At 43.4% G+C, this 19,826-nt stretch overlaps 1 protein-coding gene across 1 annotated transcript; it reads right to left on the bottom strand.

Annotated features, from left to right (window-relative positions):
* Nucleotides 1-8,900: 8,900 nt before the first annotated feature.
* On the bottom strand, nucleotides 8,901-11,101 carry LOC119646629 (glucose dehydrogenase [FAD, quinone]-like). Its single transcript, XM_038047137.1, has 2 exons — nucleotides 10,873-11,101; nucleotides 8,901-10,694 (listed from the first exon to the last, which is right to left on the bottom strand). The coding sequence occupies exons 1-2, from the start codon at nucleotides 11,024-11,026 to the stop codon at nucleotides 8,971-8,973; spliced, it is 1,878 nt and encodes a 625-aa protein (XP_037903065.1). The 5' UTR covers nucleotides 11,027-11,101; the 3' UTR covers nucleotides 8,901-8,970.
* Nucleotides 11,102-19,826: the final 8,725 nt, after the last annotated feature.

The following is a 19,826-nucleotide window of genomic DNA, read 5'->3' as shown; positions in this document are numbered from 1 at the left end:
GCACTAATCCAGAGAGGCCTAGAAATCATCTTAGAGTCTCTTCTGAGGATAGTAAGGTGCAGCATAGCCCTGGGGTATATACCGACGACATGGAGGCAGGCAAAAGTGGTTTTTATTTCGAAAGCGGGTAAAAAGGATCCTTTTCACACTAAACCTTTCAGACCAAATTCCCTAACATCGTTCGCACTAGAAACGGCGGATAAGGTCATAGATAACTATATTACAACTAACGTTTTAAAGCATAATTCCCTACACCAGTGTACACCGCATAACGGGCAGGACAGTCAACTGAAACTGCTCTGTATCATCTGACGCCATAGAAACAAAATAAATAGCAATGTGTGCATTTTTGGATATCGAAGTAGAATTGGATAACACATTGTACACCGAGATACAAGACGCCCTGTTCCGCAAGGGAGTGGAAAACACTCTGGCTATCTGGATGGACAAAATGTTAGAGAGTAGGCAAATAGAAGTACCGACCGATCCAAATTCTATTGTCATGAATACTACTTAAGGTTGTCCTATCATCGATTATGTGGAATTTGGTAGTGAACGAACTCCTGGACGTGGTGACAAATACTGGAATACAAGTCCAGGGTTACGCGGACGACATTATTTTAATCTGTAAGGGCTAACTGGACTAAGGGTTACTAGCTCCTGGTGCAAGATGGTAGGAATGCGGGTCAATTCAGCCAAAGCCACCATGGTACCATTCACTAGGAAACATAGGCTGGATCACCTAGGAGCCAGAAGTTCAAATTACATGGAAGTGAAACGAGAAACAGGATCAAATATTTGGGAATTTTGTTAGCCCAAAAATTGCTCTAAAGAGCACATGTGGGAAAGCGACATGGGCTCTGATGACTTGCAGGTCCATATCAAGAAAAAATGGGGTTGCACCCCGTAGATACTATTCCGGATATACACTACAATAGTGAAGCTAATGATTACCTATGGGGCGGTAATCTGGGGGAAAGAACTGAACTCAGCACACAGGCCGAGGAGTTACACAAACTCAAAGAATGGATTGCGCGTGTATCAGTGGGGCAATGAAGACATACCCAACGGCACCCCTGGAGGTCCTTTTGGGGCCAACCGCTCTCCATTTGCACATACAGGAGGGTAATCTTCAGCATGGCTAGCAGTATCAGTGAGGGGGGAGCTGCCTAAATCGAAGGAATATTAATACTCTTTCTAGACGGTACTCCGAATTATTGATACCAAGGGATTACATGGCGACAAGCTTTCACTTTGACAAGAACACTTTGGAGTAACAAAGCAAACTGGGAGAGCGAAGCTGTGACATTCGGCATAAAACAGCAGCTGATTACTCGGTACACTGACGAATCCTTCACAACAAAGAGAGCGGGCGCCGTGGTCATCGGTCCAAGGAAAGTGTACTTGGAATTAATGGGTAAGCACACTAACATATTAAAGGCGGAAATCTACGACATAGATAGATGTGCCTCCTTTCTTCTTCAAAGGAACTCCAGGAAGCAGAACATTGCTATTCCGACTGACAGCCAAGCTGCAATCAAGGTACTTAGGTCCAACCAGGTGAACTTCAAAGTGATATGGGAATATCTTGAGAGACTGAATACGCTCGGCTCGCTCAATAAGATCTGACTGCTTTGGGTTCCAGGCTATGCTGGGTTGGAAGGCAATGAGACAGCGGACGAGGTAGCCAAGAAGGAAGCAGGAACGCCTCTACACGGGCCAGAATCCTTCTGTTTAATCGGAAACGGGTTCATGTCGACATTGGGAAATGAAAAGGGACGACTGATGGAACTATAGTGGAGGGCTCTACGAGAAATGGGGCAGTCCAGGGTGTTTATTTGAGGATACAAACCCACGCGCACAAAAGAATGCTTAAACTTCACTAAGAAGAACCCCCGAATCATAGTAGGGATTCTCACTGGTCACTGGTAAAATGAAAGAATGTCCTTGATCCCAATCAATTACTTTGCGCTCCTGAAGCTATTTTCTGTCAGACAATCTAACCCACTATTTAGAATCGTTTCATTCACCTGAAAGAGAAATGCGATGAGTTTTTCAGAGAGTTTCAACGATTCGAACGTTCACTGAACTGTGGTGATATTTTTAAATCCTCTGAATGATATTTTCCAGGCAATTAGTCAAAGTCATCTTCCCTTTCTGAATTGACGATGTTTCATCGTTTTTATTTCGCTAATTAACTGAATAACCTTGAATCAATCGAATGAAACCGTTTGATCCGAATCGTTTTAGCGTTGAACATGGTTGGGAGTGCTTCATCTGGGATTAGGTTCCTCATAGCGTAATTTCTCTAATTATTATGTTATTCCTACAGAACTTCTCCAATGTGGAAAACACACAAACCGCCCGAGAATAGTTCACTTTCTCCATCCATTTCACTCTCAATTTCCTCATGTTTGCCTCTATAATTAACTGGCCAGTGAAAATCAGAAAGCACCACGGAATCCTGGCATTAATTCCAATTATTAGAGAATTAATGGCACGCCACTCCAAACACGGATAACACGTACATGTTTAGTGCTATTCAACCTTTTGTTTTAAATATAAATTAAGTGTGGATAGAATGCGAGGAAAATAATCAATATGGGTCTTCCATGGCTCCGCAAGCGTGCATACATTCGGCTCCCAGGAAAAATCCTGCTCGCCATAAAGCAGCCATCATTCTTACTTTACTGCCCGTAATTTTCTTAATCAGCAATATGCTAATCTTAATGGTCGAATTTGTTTTGATCTTAAGCTGTGAATACAACACGATAAATTGTATTTCCGGCGCGATATAAATCTGCATTTAAGGAGAATATTTAACAGGAAGTTGCGCGAAGCCATGGCCAAGGATTAGTTGGGAGTTGTGCTAGTGTAAGGTCGGAGTAGTGGCGGAGTTGGGGCGTTGAACGATTTGCGTGCCAATAAGTAGCCATTTGTTCGGAACAGGAATTCGCACCCAATGAAGGACGATAATCAAAATAGACGTTTGCTTCGGGCCTCTTACGTGCGTTGCAGTTTGTAGTGAATTGACCCTTTCAGTTTCACTTAGCACCAGGTCCGGTGTGAACTAGCATTTGTGATTACGAAGGATAATAGGTGAATAATAGGCTCCCGTTGCGATGGGATAGCCGCAGTAACAACAGATTTTCTCTACGTGGTCATCCCTTTGGACTACGGTTGCGAATCTGAATACGATTCCGGTTAGATGTTGAAGGGAGGAAAATCGGGTAATTCAGTCGAGGGAATTGGATCTTGATAAGCAAAAGGAGGAGGCTTTTGCATGCTTTTGCAGCTGGAACATCATGGAACATCCATCAAATATTCGAGTTGTCTCGACAGATACGTCTAAATATATCGCTTTTAGCTTCGAATTGGAAATCCGACATGAAAGCTTTATAGCGCAAATTGATGTCGGAATCAGAATGGCTTTAAATTTGTTTAGTGTAAGACGAAAGTAGAGCTCTTAATTCATGGGGTTTGGATTGATCCTTTATCGGCATGACAGGTTCTGAGCGCAAATTCTTTGATTATTATTATCAATTATGCTTGCCCTGTGCGCTTAGCAGCATCTAGCTCTCTCAGCAGCTGAACATTTGGCCCACAATCCTGGGGGTAATACCAATCTAGCTAAGGTAAAGAAATTCACAATTCGGCTTCTCCAAAATTAATAGATTGGTGTCGTTGATCATCATTGACCTAGGTTGTTGGTCAGTGAAAAATCTCAATCTGTAGAAATGTCCTTTGACATGTGCGAATGAAGTTTCACTACGCCGAGGACCTCCATGAACCCTACGCGCGTGCTCGCAAGAGAAGAAGAAGAAGCAAAGCAAAAGAATATAAGCGGGGCATCCGACAGGATGACTGATGAAACGAGAAGAAGAAATACTCGAGCTAGAAGACGACACGCGGCAACATTTGCTTGCGTATGCGACGTTGTACATCTACTGCCACAGCCACTCCCCCTCTGTAAGTTCCCTGATCTGAATGCAACCCAAGAATATTATCATCTGGTTGGACATCTCTAACATTTGGCCCTTGCAGGTTGAAATGAACCACACCCGGTGGCCTAACATTGTCCTTCTGCTGCTGTGAAAGGGTGTCGGTAGCTACATAACCTCCGACTAGCAAACTTGTTGACACGGTGGCTGGTGCGCCGTCCATATCGATGATATACCGACTATCGTTCTAGCCTCCGAATCACCTTATGTGGTCCTGTGTATGGAGGAGTTAATAGCGGTTTGACAGTTGCAACGAGTTTAAAGACATGTGCGCAGGTGCGAAGATTTTGATACTGGAGGATCTTCGATTTAATTTAGTGCGCTGTAGGTCTTGGTTTTAGGGCTCGAAAGTGGCTTCGCAGATGGTCTGGAAAAGAAACGGGCGAAGTCGGTAAGTGTTCAGAATCGAAAAATCCTCCTGGCACTCTTATGCAGGTTCCCAGCAAGAGTTCTAATAGAGAAGCTTTGATGTCCTCTTTGCACGCGGTTCTGAGTCTCAACAGGATAATTGGCAGAATCTCGGTTCAGGGCGGTGACACAGAAGTGCTGCTTTTAGAGTGCGCTACCAGCGCTCAACCATGCCGTTGCCCCAAAGAAGGTAAGGCGCTGTACGAATTCGTTCAGCGTCCATCAGCTTTGCCAAAGATGTAAAAAGTAGTGCTTCGAGCTACAGGCCTTGGACGGTTGTAATGGTGAGTAGCGTCCCGAAGAGCGCGATCCATCCGAAGTAAAATGATGGCATAATTGTGTCGTTATGTTTTCTAGAGGTATCGCCTGCGGCCATCTGGTAAATCTATCAATTATTGTTAGATAATACCTATACTTATTTACCAGCGGCATCGTAATGAGGTCTAAGTGGACGTGCTTGAAACGTGCCTCCGGAAATTCAATGCTGTTAGGCTGATTGCGCGTGTCCCTGTGGATCTTGCCTCTTTGGTATGAGATGCTTTCGCGATACCATATGCCATATGACTTTTTCTTTTAATTGCCGGCATGTTTCTCGGCCGCTTGGGTGCAATGGTCTATGGACGGCTTCGAAAACTCCTGACAAGTAAGGATGAATTACCCCTGAAGGAGACGTCGCGGATGACTCGAACTCCTTCAATCTGGCTGGATATTGAGCGATGTAACGTCATCAATCGGCACGTCTGATCGGGTTGAGCTTTGCTGATAGTCTTCCCAACAAGTCTGATCGGCGCACGATTACTAGCGCCTGCAACTGAATGTGAACGATATTGGTGCGGAACTACCCTATATAATCAAGCTGCTGCATCTGCCGTAAAAAAGCTTTCTCAGGACGTTATTGTAGCGCCATGGGCTTGAGTGTCGCTAAAATTGCCAAGATCTCACGGTCGTATGGGCTATACTACTGGTCTGTAGGGGACAGCTTCCTAAAAAAAAAACCAATTGGATGGCACTTTTCACTTGCTGACTGTTCCAATGAATCGCCGATCACCGTTGAAGAGGCATCGGCAGAGAAAATGATTTTTGCGTCTGGATGGAGAAAAGTCGGCATTGTGGTGTTTGCGAGGGCTTTTTTCGATGTTTCCAAAGCTGCGGAGTCCAGTCGCTGAGCAGAGCTTGTGCTTGAGTAGCGCGTGGGAAGTGTGTTTTGAAATGATTTACAGCTCTGAGGTAGCATTTGGGGAACCACATGGGGCCTAGATGGACTACATTGTGCGGTCACTATTCCCTGCGCTCCCCGTACAGGATGATGACCGTCGAGGACTGCCCACTTTTCTTTAGAAAAGAGTTGGAACACGCAGTCCTCTCTATGAAAAACAAAAAGGCGCCGGAGGTATAATCTTTTGTTCCGACTGCTCGGTGAATTCAACACTTGCCTAAAAGAGGACGCTTTCCCTTTTCGTCGCCACCTTGGCGAGCCTTGCGTTGGTCAGCAAAGGGAAAGCCGACTCTGAGTTTTGTCTTCATATCGCCCACTTTGTATGCTTGACTTTGCCGGGAAAGTGCTCCAACAGCTCATCAGAAATAGACTCCCTGAGCCGATACGCACTGCCGGAGACTTATCCCGAAGGCAGTTCTGTGTTAGAGCAGCGAGATCTACAGTCGATCCTGTCATGCAACTCGTGGATGCCGTTCGTCGACGGGCTTGACGGTAGTGCTCTTCATAACGCTTGACGTCTGAAACGCGGTTAATTCCGTAATATGGAAAGACATTCTAGGCACACTAGACAATAATTTCCAAGTGCCGAACTATCTCTTACGGATATCGAGGGACTATCTGAGGAACCGTTCCCTGCTCTATGAAACGCTAAATGGTCAGATCAGGATCGAGGTCACGTCGGAGGTAGCGCAGGGATCCATCCTAGGGTCGAACCTTTAGAACGCTTCCTATGATAGTCTACTTAAATTTGACAGATGAGTCGCGCCTGGTCAGTTATGCAGACGATGTCGCGGTGCTTGTTGCTGGATGCACTGTCGAATAGGCGCAAAGCAGACTTGGTATATTGCCACGACGGGTAAGCCGATCGGTGGCTGCTCATGGTTTCAAACTTGCACTAGAAAATACCGAAGTAGTCATCCTGACTGAAAAGAAAATTAGCCTGCGTCCCATATCGTTCGGCGAGTCGATAATGGAGTCAAAACCAATTATAAAGTATCTTGGACTGATTATTGACTCAAACATGAGTTTTTTTTTAAGCAAAAAAAAAAATAGCAGCGAACAAGCTGGAGTTTCGGTGTTAAGTAAGCTAATGGCAACTATTCGGACCCTACCTCTAACAGGCGACGTCTCCTGATGAGTTCTACGCAGTCTGTCCTTTTCTATGGTGCAGAGGTATGGGCTGACGCTCTTGATCAGGAGGTATATCATAAGTGTATCGCGCAAGTACAGAGACGGTGAGCTTTGCGAACCGGCCATGACAGTAATCACGGGAGTGATCCCCGTTCCTATATACAAGCGCTCGTGAAGAAGGGCAGCGCACCCTAGATGAGTGGCAACTCTCTTGGCAAAATGAAACTAGAGGCAGATGGACTCCGCGGCTCATTAGTTACTTAGGTGCGTGACTGAATCGGAAGCATGATGAGACTGACTGCTTTCGTACCCAATTTTTAAGTGGGCATGGGGGTTTTCAATCTTACCTGTGCAAGACTGGAAAAGCGCGATCTCCACTTTTTTTGTGAAAGGTGGGATGGCATTCTTCAGCAGCTCTATTTAAACACAGAGGATTTCTCTCCAGGCAACATTGTCGAAGAGATGCTGAGCAGTGCCGGCAGGAGTAGCCGTGTTGCCCATTACGTTCGAATCCTTTTCATTGCAAAGAAGATTGAGCTCGACCGGTGAAAGAGCCATATGGCAGGGGGTTCCTTGAATTGACAGTTCCCTTCCTCCGCTCCCCTTCCGTTGGTGGAAGGAATTCTCCGATTTGAAGACTCTGTAAAGCGGGACAGTTCGGGAACTAGCCTGAAGAAAGTAACAAACGGTTCCAGGCTAGTTCTCTGACGACGTACCGTTGCGGGAGTCCAACACTCTGCGTAAATCCATTCACCTACCGCGCCCAAAAAAAATTTTACTTGCTTCGTTTTCTAAACCCAGAGCCTTGTAATCTTGAAGATTAGCCATTGCAACCGCTTGCTCAGATTTCCAAGATTCGCGAGTAGATGTAAATAGCAAATCTGCAGAGCCAGCACAATTCTCCATTTTTTACTTTTTGGAGGAGCAGCCCATATCCATATAATTCGAACACCAAGGTTGTCAGCGCGACGGGTCTACTTGCGCTTCCTAGCGATATCAATGGAGAGAGCACTGAAGGCTACGATCAATTTGCAAATCTATTCTGCCCTGTTTCTACCAACGGTGCCGAACTCGACTTCATGAGACGCATTAACACTCCTAGTTTTGCTATCGTCGATGTGCCTAAAATTTGGAATGGTGATATTTCAACACAAATGTTAAGGTGAAATTATTCCGCACCAGTGTTCTCTCTGTGCTGCCATATGAAGGAACCATACGAAAAAATGATCGTCACTGTTATTTGACAGCTTCAGACTACTTGAATCATGGTCTGGAGATACTGAGGCACGACCCCTTCACATATGACAAACTAAAGCAGCAACTAAACTGTTTCGAAACCGCAAGGAACCCCTTTTTGATCCAGTCCGACATAAAGTTATTGAGGACTTCCGACTTTTCAATCCCTAAACAAAAACTTTCTAGCTTCTGTCAAGCTTTCGTCTGAAGTATGAACGGATTTAAGTTCGAACTTTGCAGCCGTAAACCGTTTTAGTCTCCAATCAATTTTTGGTTCTTATTAAACCCGAAAAGTATGGTCTGTGTGTGGACTTCGGCCTCTTCAACCCGTACTAAAAAGAACTCCTTTCCTAATGTAGATAGGTAAATCTTATTGAAGTTAGTAAGCTGATGTCCCAAGATTGCGAAAGAATGAGACGCCTTAAAATGGCACAGAATGGTAGAATAGGAGTGAAACTAGGGTGGATGTCATAGGAGAGAGTGAGACATGTTATCGAAAACCAGCAAGCACGGTGCGTAGATATGATTGACGCACTAAGCACCAAGTGGAAGACATTAGTAAACGCATGCAATCATCAATGATTGGAAATTTTTTTAAACTTGAAAAACACATTTTCAAAAATATTCCCAAGAATCAGTCTTGCAGTAAATTAACTGATGGGCAATTATTTGCCGAGCTCACAATCTTACCAGATCCATTACATAAGAATCACTAGACAAAACTGTACCATGACTGAAGAAGTTGAGACATGAGCTTTACGATCTGGACTCTGAACTTTAGAATCTGGTTACGGTCACTGATGTTTGTGTTCACATAGAGGGAAAAGGATTTACCAATACTCCTGCTAGAGTCAGGGTAATGGAACTTTGGTCCAACCTTCCGAAATCCCTATACAACAAAAATGCAGTTAGAGCCAAACAAAACATTTATTAATTAAATAGTAACACAATTTACATGCCAATATCATAAAAATCCAATCATAGTTCATCCCCACTTCGTCCTTTACTCCAGGCCTTCTTAATTAAATCAGCAGCCTTTTCAGCAATCATAGTTACAGCAGCATTTGTATTAGCACTGGGAATAGTGGGCATCACGCTAGCGTCAACTATCCGCAAACCACTGATACCTTTGACCTTCAACTCAAGATCGACAACTGACGTTGGGTCTGTAACAGGGGCCATTTTTGCAGTACCAACGGCGTGGTAGATACTCGTAGACATGTGCCTAATATAACATTTCCAGTATTCGCCAGACCACTCAGCAGTGTTGCATGTCGGAAATTGTAATTGCAGCACATTTGCTCCATTTTGTTGGAATACTTTGGTCTCTTCCAGATTGACGACATGACCGACTCCTCGTAGTAGCGTATCTTCATCCTCGGGTTTGTCGAAAAATTTTGTTTTTATTTTAGGTTTGATATTGGTATTTTTACTTTGAAGTCGGATTGTTCCTCGTGACTTCGGTTTTAATAGGACAGCGTAGATTACTAAAATATGCGTTTTTTCGTTGGCTTTTATCAGTTGGTATTTCACAATGTCATTGTATCCGGCAGAGGTTAGATAGAAATGCAAGTGAGGTGATCCTTTCTTATAGAAGAAGTGATGAAACTGAATGTTGGGGTACAAAGCGTTCGAGTCGGTTGTATTCATAAAGCCAACGAGGTCCATGATGCCTACACCAGATAACGAGCTTGTCCTGTTAGTCAAATACAGGTAGATACTGTCTATCAGTTCTTCCTTTGAAACCGGCGAATCAGTAGTTTTTCCGAACGTGAAGAAAACGGGAGCCAAAACATGATCTTGTAAGTTATTGCCCACTGGAAGATTTTCAACTAGAGGTATTCCTTGCTTTTTAAGGTGACTTTCAGGTCCAACTCCGGATAGCATGAGAATATGGGGAGTAGATATTGCTCCGGCGGATAGTATTATTTCTTTCGTGGTAGAGGCTGTCATGATATCGGATCTATTGTATTTGAAAACTACCTCTTGTGCTCGCTTGTCTTCAGTGAATTTGATAGTTTCCACATGAGCATATTTGATCACATGTAAATTTGGTCTATCTTTGGTAGGAGGAAGATAGGCTTTACCAGTGCTGAACCGTTTCCCATTCTGAATGTTGGCGTGAATTTTTGAGTATCCGAGATAACTTCCTTCTGCGAATTCGGTCACGTATTTAAATCCAAGTTCCTTAACGGCTTTTACAATAATATCGCTAATGACGCTAGTATCCATTGTGTGATTGAAATAGTCAACTGGGAGGGGACCACCCTTTCCGTTTCTATGCTCGGAGAAAGTTTTCTCAACACGAAAGTCTTCTGACTTTTTGAAGTACTCCAAAACACTGTTCCATCCCCAGCCTGGATTACCCATTTCTTCCCATTCGTCAAAATCTTTTCGATTGCCTCGAATATGGAGCATTCCGTTCAGACTACTGGTGCCCCCAAGTTGTCTTCCACGAGGCCAGTTGCATTTCGAGCCACGCATTGCTAGGCAAGATTTTTTAGCAGGTTCGGTTTGATATTGCCAATCGTAGTTTGTCAATTGCATTGCTGAGAACCATTGGGGAACTTCGGATTCGACAGGTGGGTTGCCTCCAGCTTCTAGAAGAAGAACTTTATGGGAAGGGTCTTCACTAAGCCGATTGGCTAGAACAGAACCGGCTGTTCCTCCACCGATGATAATGAAATCATAAGGGTCCAAGCCTGAAATATTGGATTTAGGTTACCATTAGTGAATATCTAAGTTTGCTAATAGTATTAGATTCTGATCTGTCAAAAGTGAATCAACTTAGCAACACAACCTAATATCGACATATTTCACACTCTATACCGAAAACAAACAATTTTCAAAATCAAGTTCAAGGTTATCAATTCTACTAACCTTTCTCAATTGCTGCTGGTCCATAATTGGCCGGCCACTGATTTTCATCCGAAATAGAGCAAAATGCAGTTAACAACGTTTGAATTAGGAGACCCGCGATTTGGTTTGCGGGTCCAACACTCCCCTGGGTACAATTTTGAGACAAACACTCCATGCCGGCCTACACTCAACTGAACCCGCACAAATTGGTATACAATGTAGTGCACCAAAATTTGAATTAGACTAATTGCAAAGAGGCTTATCAGGGTCTTATCACGACTCCCACTGTAAGAAGACAAATAAATGTTTAGCGGTGGCAGACTGACCCCTAAGCAGCATCCACTGATTCCAAAATTATCAAATTTGAACGGAGGAAAACTAGACTAGGAGGTAATCTATGTGCTTTCATTTGGACACGTACAACTAATGGTTTTTTTTTCTGATTTTTGATGCAAGAATAGACTAATGGAAGTCTCCGTGTAAAGTTTAGATAGAATTAATTTTGGAACGTCACTAAATATTTTTGCAAAACATTCTAGTTCTTCCAAAGCTTTGCTAAAATAGAAGAAATTACTCTTCATGTTTTTGGAAGAGAAAATGGTAAACACACAATTAAGCCCATCTCCCGATTGGCGTGGAACGACCCTTTGCTTTCTAGAAAAATAAAACCCTCCAAAGATACCATAAAAAATGTATGAAAATTAGGTCTATCTTGTTTTAATCTTGTTGTTATCAAGTGAACATAAATTACTTCGTGGATTGCCTATGGAGACTTTCTCTTGCCCCAAATTGGTGCATTTGGTGGAATCACGTCACTTTTATCATAGAAAATCAAACAACGAACGGAACAAAAAAGCCACAACTAAAAGCTGCTTAGCTTAATTTAAGGGTCCGAAAATGGTCATCTAAAAGCAAACCGCCGTTCTTCAAAGGAAACAACAGGTAAGATAGAGAAGGTCTAAGAAATAAGTAACTTCTAAGTTGAAAGAGACGAATCAACGCCAAGACATTCCTTCACCCACAGCGTCACAATTATATGATAATCTTCCAGTTCGCTGCCCTCTGATCGGTGTCGTTATCTAAATAATAAACTGGCTTCCATCGTCTTCCAGATATTCTTTGCTTTGCAATTTCAAGTGACCAAGCGCGGCTTGTTATGAAAGACTTATCGTCTTTTAATCCCAGGGTCTACTCAGTATAGTTTTACTTCAGTTTTGATTTGACCACGCTTATCAGTGATATCTGATAAGCTAACTCCCCCGTGGTTACAAGGTAACTTCGTTAAGATAAAGAAAAGCGACGACAATTGTGACACTGTCTCTGAATGAATAGCTGCCTGACGGGCAGGTCACCCTGGTGTTGTAGGCAAATGTCGCAAGCCTCAGATACTGTTTTGATTCCCTAGGATTTTCATCTACTATGCTTTGCATGAATTGCACCAAGGGATCGTAAATTGAGCTCCGTTTGACTGCAGGTGATATGCACCAGTTTTTATTTTTTTCATTTTTAGCAGTTTGCTGACCTCCTTAAACGAGTGACTCAGGCATTTGCCAATATGCTTCCCTTTGTTCCTAAGCATGTACTTCTTCCTGAGTCTTTTGCATGTTTCCATGACCCCCTAGTGTCCTCTAAAGGGTAGATCATGGAAATTCGCTATTCTCCGTTACATAATTTTCGTGCTCGTGTTGCTAACGAATTCTGGTTATGCATTGCGTGAACCTTTTCACTATTTCTCCCTCGTGGAGTTTCTGCAACCACACGACTTGTATCAGTGATTCGGACGTACCGTAGCCAACGTGTCCAGAGATCTCCACTTAAGCACGTACGACCTAATTAAGGCAACCCTCGGAGGCTTCTGCAGGCACCTTACCCCTTCGAACCAGGCCCACTTCATTTTAGCCTCAAATTCGAAGGCATAATCAAAGGAAGACTGAGCAATTGGCGCTACGGGGGTACTCAATTGTGAACGTTCTGGAAAGAGTCGGTTGGCCATGACTCAAAAAAAATTGCTTTAGGCGGAATAATTTAATTTAATTTAGTGATTTTTTATCAATGGAATTGATGGAATTATAAATAAAATAATTAACAAGCTGCACGCGTGTAGTCATCTTAACACATAGGTCAGGTCGGTGCGGGGAAAATGAGCAGCCGTGGTCGAAAATACCTATGGTAAACAGACGGGAAAAGGAGGAGGAACTCTCAAGAAAGCAAAAGGTTCTTAAAAAAAAAAAGGCTCAATACGCCAGAAAGAGTTCATCATCATCAACATCATCAACGGCCCAACAGCCGCTGTCCGTTCTAGGCGTGCGTTAATAACAAACTCCAGACATCATGGTTTTGTGCCGAGGTCCAATAATTCGATATCCCTAAAAGCTGTCTGGTGCCTGACCTACGCCATCGCTTCATCTCAGGCACGGTCTGCCTCGTCTTATTTTTCTACCATAGATATTGCTCTTATAGACTCTCCGGGCTGGTACCTCATCGTCTTCATCCATGGGGATTAAGTGACACGCCCACCCTCACCTCTTGAGCCGGATTTTATCAACAACCTGACGGTTATTGTATCGCTCATAGATTTCGTCGTTATGTAGGCTACGGAATCGTGGTGCCTCTCGCATTTACATCTGCATCGCGAATCACTTTCTTCACGGCCAGGTTAAAAGGACGAATGATAGAGCATGCCCTTGTCATAGACCGCTGTTGATGTCGAATGGTCTCGAGAGTGATCTGCTGCTTTTATCTGGCTTTTATCGGTCAGGGTTAGCGTAGTTAGTCTTATCAATTTCGCCGGGATACCGAATTCTCTCATGGTCGTGCACAGTTTTATCTTGTCTATGGGATTATAGGCGGCTTTAAATTCGATGGAAAGATGGTGCAACCGATGTCGGAACCTCCAACTCGCCGATGTTCTGGTTGATCAATAGCTCATCAAAGTAATCAACGCATCGCTCCAATATACCCATTCTGTCGGCAATCAGATTTCCCTCTTTGTCTCGGCAGGACGAGCATCGAGATGTATAAGGCTCCATCCTGCTGACTTGTTGGTAAAACATTCTTGCCTGGTGCGTTTGCTCCTTGTACTTTTCGAGTTCACAGACTTGTTGGTTCTCCCAGGTTTTCTTTTTCCGTCTATCAAGTCGCTTCTACGCTCGCCGGAGTTCGTGCTAAATCTCCACGCGTACCCGCGTTCTTTGAGAATGCAACATTATTCGGTATGCGCATTCTTCCGTTTCTAGCTAGCTTACATTCATCGTCAAACCAGCCGTTCCGACATTTTTTGCGACTGGGGTCAAGTATCTTTGTGGCCGTATCAATGATAACGAGGAAGGGAGGGCTGTGTTGTGAATGGCTTCAGTGTTCACTCTCACCTGATTGTCAGAGGGGATTGTAGGTGGTGCCGTAATTCGAGCTCGGAGCACTATACCAACAAGTGTATTCGAGTCTATATTGGCCGCCCCTATATGTTCTGATATTCATTAAAGCTGAGGGGTGGCGGTCTTTCACCGTACAGGGAGCACATATTCCATGAGAAAATGCGCAAATCGTTTATCCGTTGTCGTTGTCGGGTTCGTCGTTTTGAAATCTATCATCTCCGAGGCTATTTCCGTGGCTTCGTAACACCAGTTTTCTGTGTAGGGTTGTCAGCCCTACCCAATCCCCAGCGTGGCGGACTAGTTGGTATATTTTGTCCCGTTTTTAGTCGCAGGAGACACGCCTTCATCCTTCTCCGTCTGCAGTTTTTTATGAAAAGAGAACTCCCAACGGTCATCACGTGGAGGTGGAGATAGGGTTTGGTAGTAGAGTTGTTGGTATTGGTCCAGCAGGCGTTTCCCAGATTTTATGCTCCATCGTGGCTACCAATCCACGTTTCGCCCTACTACTCTACTACCCTTTGACCACCCTGATTTATGACTAGCTGCTTTGGCATTCCGTATTAAGATCAGGTCAATTTGGATTGTTTGCAAGTAATTTTACTTTCCAGTGGACCCACTAAATCCATATAGACCTTATGAAAGAAGCTCTCTAGGATGATGGTAATTATTATCGGCATCTCAATGGGTGAGGATGTCTTCACCGCCTGACATTTGTGGTATTTGGCAATATGCTTGCTTATGTCCCTAAACATGCATCTTCACCTGTACTTTTTCTTGAGTCTTTTGAATGTTTTCATGAAGGCTTAGTATCCTCGTAAGAGTGCTGGCAATTCGGTAGTGTTCGCTACACAATTTTCGTTGCAATGCTCGAACCTCTTCACTATTTCTCCCTCGGGGTGGTTGTTGGTTTCTACTGAAGATGTCTTCATCAGTATCTATGTATCTAGTCTCCCCTTCGAACAACACCTTGCCATGGTGGGGGAGCCTGTGGTAGCTTACTACTACGCCAAGCATGTCCAAAAACATATGAAGATAGGAACAAAGAATTGTTACTCTCAAAGTTGTAAGAAATCCCAGACTTCGAATCCACCCTCGACTTTGTGTAGCGAGAATTTTGGTGACCTGCACTCGGCATCTCGGCATGGTTAGCCAGAAAGGATGGTACAGCAACTCCCTTAATGAAAGGAGCCAGAAACCTGTCTGCGGCGGCCTGTCGGTGACACAGTTGCCTAACTCTTCCGAAAAACGGGAGAGAAAGGCTTGGCAGTGGGAAACTTTACCATTGTTGCCAATGAGGCATAATTGCCTACGAAAGCTACAAGTTTCTTTGATAAGTTGCTCTCATTGAGTGTTTTATTTTATCCTTTTTCGATAGTTTTCCTGCATTATATCCAGCAGGCTGTACACTACGTTCTTCTTTTTAAAAAAGAATACAGAGAAAATAGAACACTTATATAGCTATATAAACATATCCATATTAATTGGATACTACTCGCAAACTTCATTAGTGAATTCATATACATGCGTCTTTCTCCAGTAGTTTATGCTGATATAGAAATAACTAAAAACAACTAAAAAACGAATATTAAGATACTCGTATGCAGCCTGCCGTGCATATAACCTGTTTTTTTAGCCTTTTTCCTGTTGAAAAGCGGGGCCGGCTCGTCATGATCGGATGCGTCATTCCGCTCTACATTTGCCTGATCTGGCTGCAGTCGCAAGGCTTGTAAATCACCATCCAGCGTGTCAAGTCAACTTGTTTCGGCCGGCCTTTTAGTGTTTTGCCATCGACTACGCTGCTGAGACCAATCTTGGTAAGCGAATTCTCGTTGGCGCGAAATTCGTGACCACACCATCAAAGACGCTTCTCACGCAATTTTTCCACGATCAAGTTGTGTTACACCACTGATCCAGAACATTCTCGTCTCCATTACCGCGGGGCGACATTCATTGCCTTTTATAATCGGCCAAGACTCAGAACCGTTCCTATGAGTTAATTTTAAATGGTGATGGCGTCACATGCATGAATCATAAATTCCTGTTTAACTTTTTGGGACACTCATTTTGAGCCCTCGTTTTCCTGTGTTTCACCCAATATCAGCTATAAGGCTAGTTTAGGAAAGTATTAATCGAGCCCTCACATTTGATATTGCAGACAGCCATGTTCAAGGAAAACAGGTTTCACGAAATTGGGAACTATTTCCATCTAAAAATTCCTGCCATTTTGGACGCCTCATTTTTTCGACGACACGATAGTCTACTTTTTCATACCTAGCGACATACTACCTTCCAACAAAGAGAAGTCCCAAGTCAGCTTCTCTTCATAAGAGCACTTAGTGCCACTAGACTCACACGTCTCCAACAAAATTTCGCAAGAACTGGCGGATAACCTTTATTATAAAAGCGAGAGAAAATGGAAAAATATCTACTCAAGGATATAAATAATAAAAAAAGGAAAACCCTTAAAAGTGAATGAAAGCAAACAGAAAAAAATCATATAAATGGACAACTAAAGCCCATATGGTAAGTACACCCTCTCACGTAGTGTCAAAGACTCAATTTAAGCCACATATCATCATAGTTCTGTAGATTTTTTCGCGATCTAGAAATGTTCCCTTCCTTTGCCGATGAACATTTAGGGAACTTTATTCAATGAATCTGGGCATCGGAGTTCGAGTTCATTTTAAGGAGGGAGTACAGTGTAGAAGGGTCTAAATGGGGTCTATTTTCGGAAGTAAATCAAAGCCAACATTGACAAATTAGGTATTTATTGTTTAAATAGAATTATTGGCCGAATTTTTATTTTAATTTAAAAAGAAGACCTTCCCAGCCCGTTCCTAGCCCCCTCTACATCACTAAACTATTTGGTGTTAAAAAACTGGCGTCCATTGGCGGACACGATTGCAGTCCTCCAATTGTTGGTACTCAGGACACTTATCGTGTGAAAATAACTATTAAAAATTTTCGACGATTTTTGATTTTAAAGTTTTTAAAAAATATTTCTGAGTAAAAAAAGACCGCATTAAATTATCTTCATTTTTACGGCCTGAGGAGTGTCCGCCGCTTTAAAAAATGGCTTTTCCAGAAAAATCGTTTTAAAAAAAGAGAGAATTCCTTATGAAAACTGGAATAAAACGATTTTTATCAGTCTGAATCAATTCCCGGGCCGTACAGTACTTCAAGCACTTCGATGACTTCCTCCTGGGCTCTTCTCTTGGCTTGTTTAAGGGAGATCCTCGCTTCTTTTGTTGACTTTGCAATCTTTCTGCATTTTTTTTCTCCATTGCACTGAAACATTGGCTTCCTGGAGTCACACCTAACTCTTCCATGATCTTCATCTTCATGGAGGACACTTCTTCATTGAACGGGCCACTTGCCATTGAACAGTATCTTTGGTGGAATGTGCTAAATCATGATGTGGAAACTTTCATTTGCATTTTTATTAGAGGCGTCTACACATCTTGTCACCAGTCTCTTATTAGGATCTTATAGATTGGTTCCATTGTAGCTATAACTTCATAAGAAAGGACATCCTGGCGCTTGCATTCTTCATTTTTTGCCGTAGCCCGCTGCCAGCGACAGCATGAAGTTTCACCTTGTGGGCAGTAAACGTGCAGAGAGTCTTTGTGAGTTGAGGCACGGTGGTACTATGTAGTTCCTAGGTCTCGAGCCCATTCTTTTACTAACATGGTTAACACATTCTTTTTTTTAACAGGAAGATCTTTTCCATTGGTTTAGGCTCAGAAATTGTCTTCTCGTCCCCTGACCTTTAAAAATTTCAAGAATGCCTTTAACCTTCATTCCTTCACTATTCCTCCACTGGTTTTTCATAGTTAACATTGCACCGAGGCCAATCGGTATCGATGAAGTCCTTATATTCTTCGGTGCCAAATTTTTTTCCCCAAATATCACATGCTTTGCAAAACATGCTACTCACCGAAATGGCTATCACTTTTGCAGTCAGCGCTCCCATAGCAGTTACACCAAATAAAGGAGACAATCCTCTCTTCATCAAGGATCCATCAATTGAAATTGCAATGTGTCCTAGTTTATAATCTGGCTTGAGTTTTCTTCTTTTCCTCTGTAGCAGCTTTGTTCATATAATAATCTGCAACTCCACTAGAAGCTTCTCGTATCTTCTTAGTTAGCTCATAAAAGTAACTTCTGGCGACTGGGATGTGCATGTCGATATTTCCACAAAACATAGTAACATCAACATGACCTATTCCAAGCAACCTCATGGCAAAACATAGTCTCAAGTTGACCTCATTATAATTCTTTACGAAGGGATGAGTGCAAGGATCTCGATGAAGTGACATCCAAAGGAGATATTTGCACTGCCTTGATGGAACAGTTCAAGTTGAAGAAGCTTGCCGAGGAGTCCATTACAAGTTTGCGAAAAGTCAATGACAATACTCAAATGGTCACATTGCGATTACTAATGGGCGCAGCGCAGAAGTTATTGGCGGCCGGAAAGGTTCGAATCGGATGGGTTGTTTGCCGTCTAAGAGAGCAGATTTCTCTAAAGAGGTGTTTCAAGTGCCTCGCGTTTGGTCTTTTCGCAAAGGGATGCACCAGGGGCATTGATCGGTCCGAACGATGCAGAAGCGTGAGGGGAAAGGCGGTATTGCGAAAGAGTGCAATACGGACCCCAAATGCTTATTGTGCGAAGTAAGTGAGGGACAGGATTACCGGCATATTGCCGGAAGTGGTAAATACCCGGAATTTAGGAAAGCGATGACTTCAAAGAAAAAAATTAGGGTTTATTTAAATAAACCTCAATCATTGCAGGGTCGCTCAAGATTTTCTCGAACAGACCATCTACAAATCCGAAGTGGAAATTGCCATCATTAGCGAACCCTATAGAAACCGTCACGGTGACGTATGGGTTACAAATTCGATTGGGTGGAGCGGCGAAATGGGCATGCGGTGGACAAGCCATTGAATGTACTCGGAGTCAGACATACAGCGGCTTTGTGTGCCCGAAAATAAAGGAGGTATATGTGAACAACTATTACGCCCCATCAAGTCTGACACAGCCTGCATTCGAGGAAATGCTTGACAGTCTTGTTCTCGACGAAAGGGGCCGTAGTCCAAGTGCTTGCTGATGACTTTAATGCTTGGCCCTGGGGTGGGGCAGCAGAGAGACAAATGCAAGGGGCCGCAGTCTATTAGACGCTTTGGCACATATGGATATAATTCTGGCCAACGAAGGTTATGTAAACACCTTTCAGAAACGGGGGTCTGCCTCAATCGTAAACCTAACTTTTGTCAGCCCTGCACTGGCACATGGTATATCCTGGTGCGTCAGCAAGGACTACACCCACAGCGATCACCAGGCACTCTTCTTTGGGCTATAGGTGGAGTCACCGGACAGAAGAACATCGTGCCCGAAACCGGGAAAAATGTCAGCTTGGTCTGCTAAAGCTTCGGATGAGCAGACCTTCATAGAGGTCTGGCTAGACCAACCTAATAAAGCAGGCGCCTCTATAGAAAGAGCTGTCCATGTGGCCCAATGCATCGCCAAAGCGTCTGACGCGGTGCTCATTCCCAAGTAAAAAGTCAAACTACTGGTGGAATACTGAACTAGCCAGCTTTCCA

Source organism: Hermetia illucens, chromosome 1, assembly GCF_905115235.1.
Source record: "Hermetia illucens chromosome 1, iHerIll2.2.curated.20191125, whole genome shotgun sequence".
NCBI lineage: Eukaryota > Metazoa > Arthropoda > Insecta > Diptera > Stratiomyidae > Hermetia > Hermetia illucens.
The sequence above is the reverse complement of the archived record's forward strand: the minus strand, read 5'-3'. Positions and strand labels throughout refer to the sequence as shown.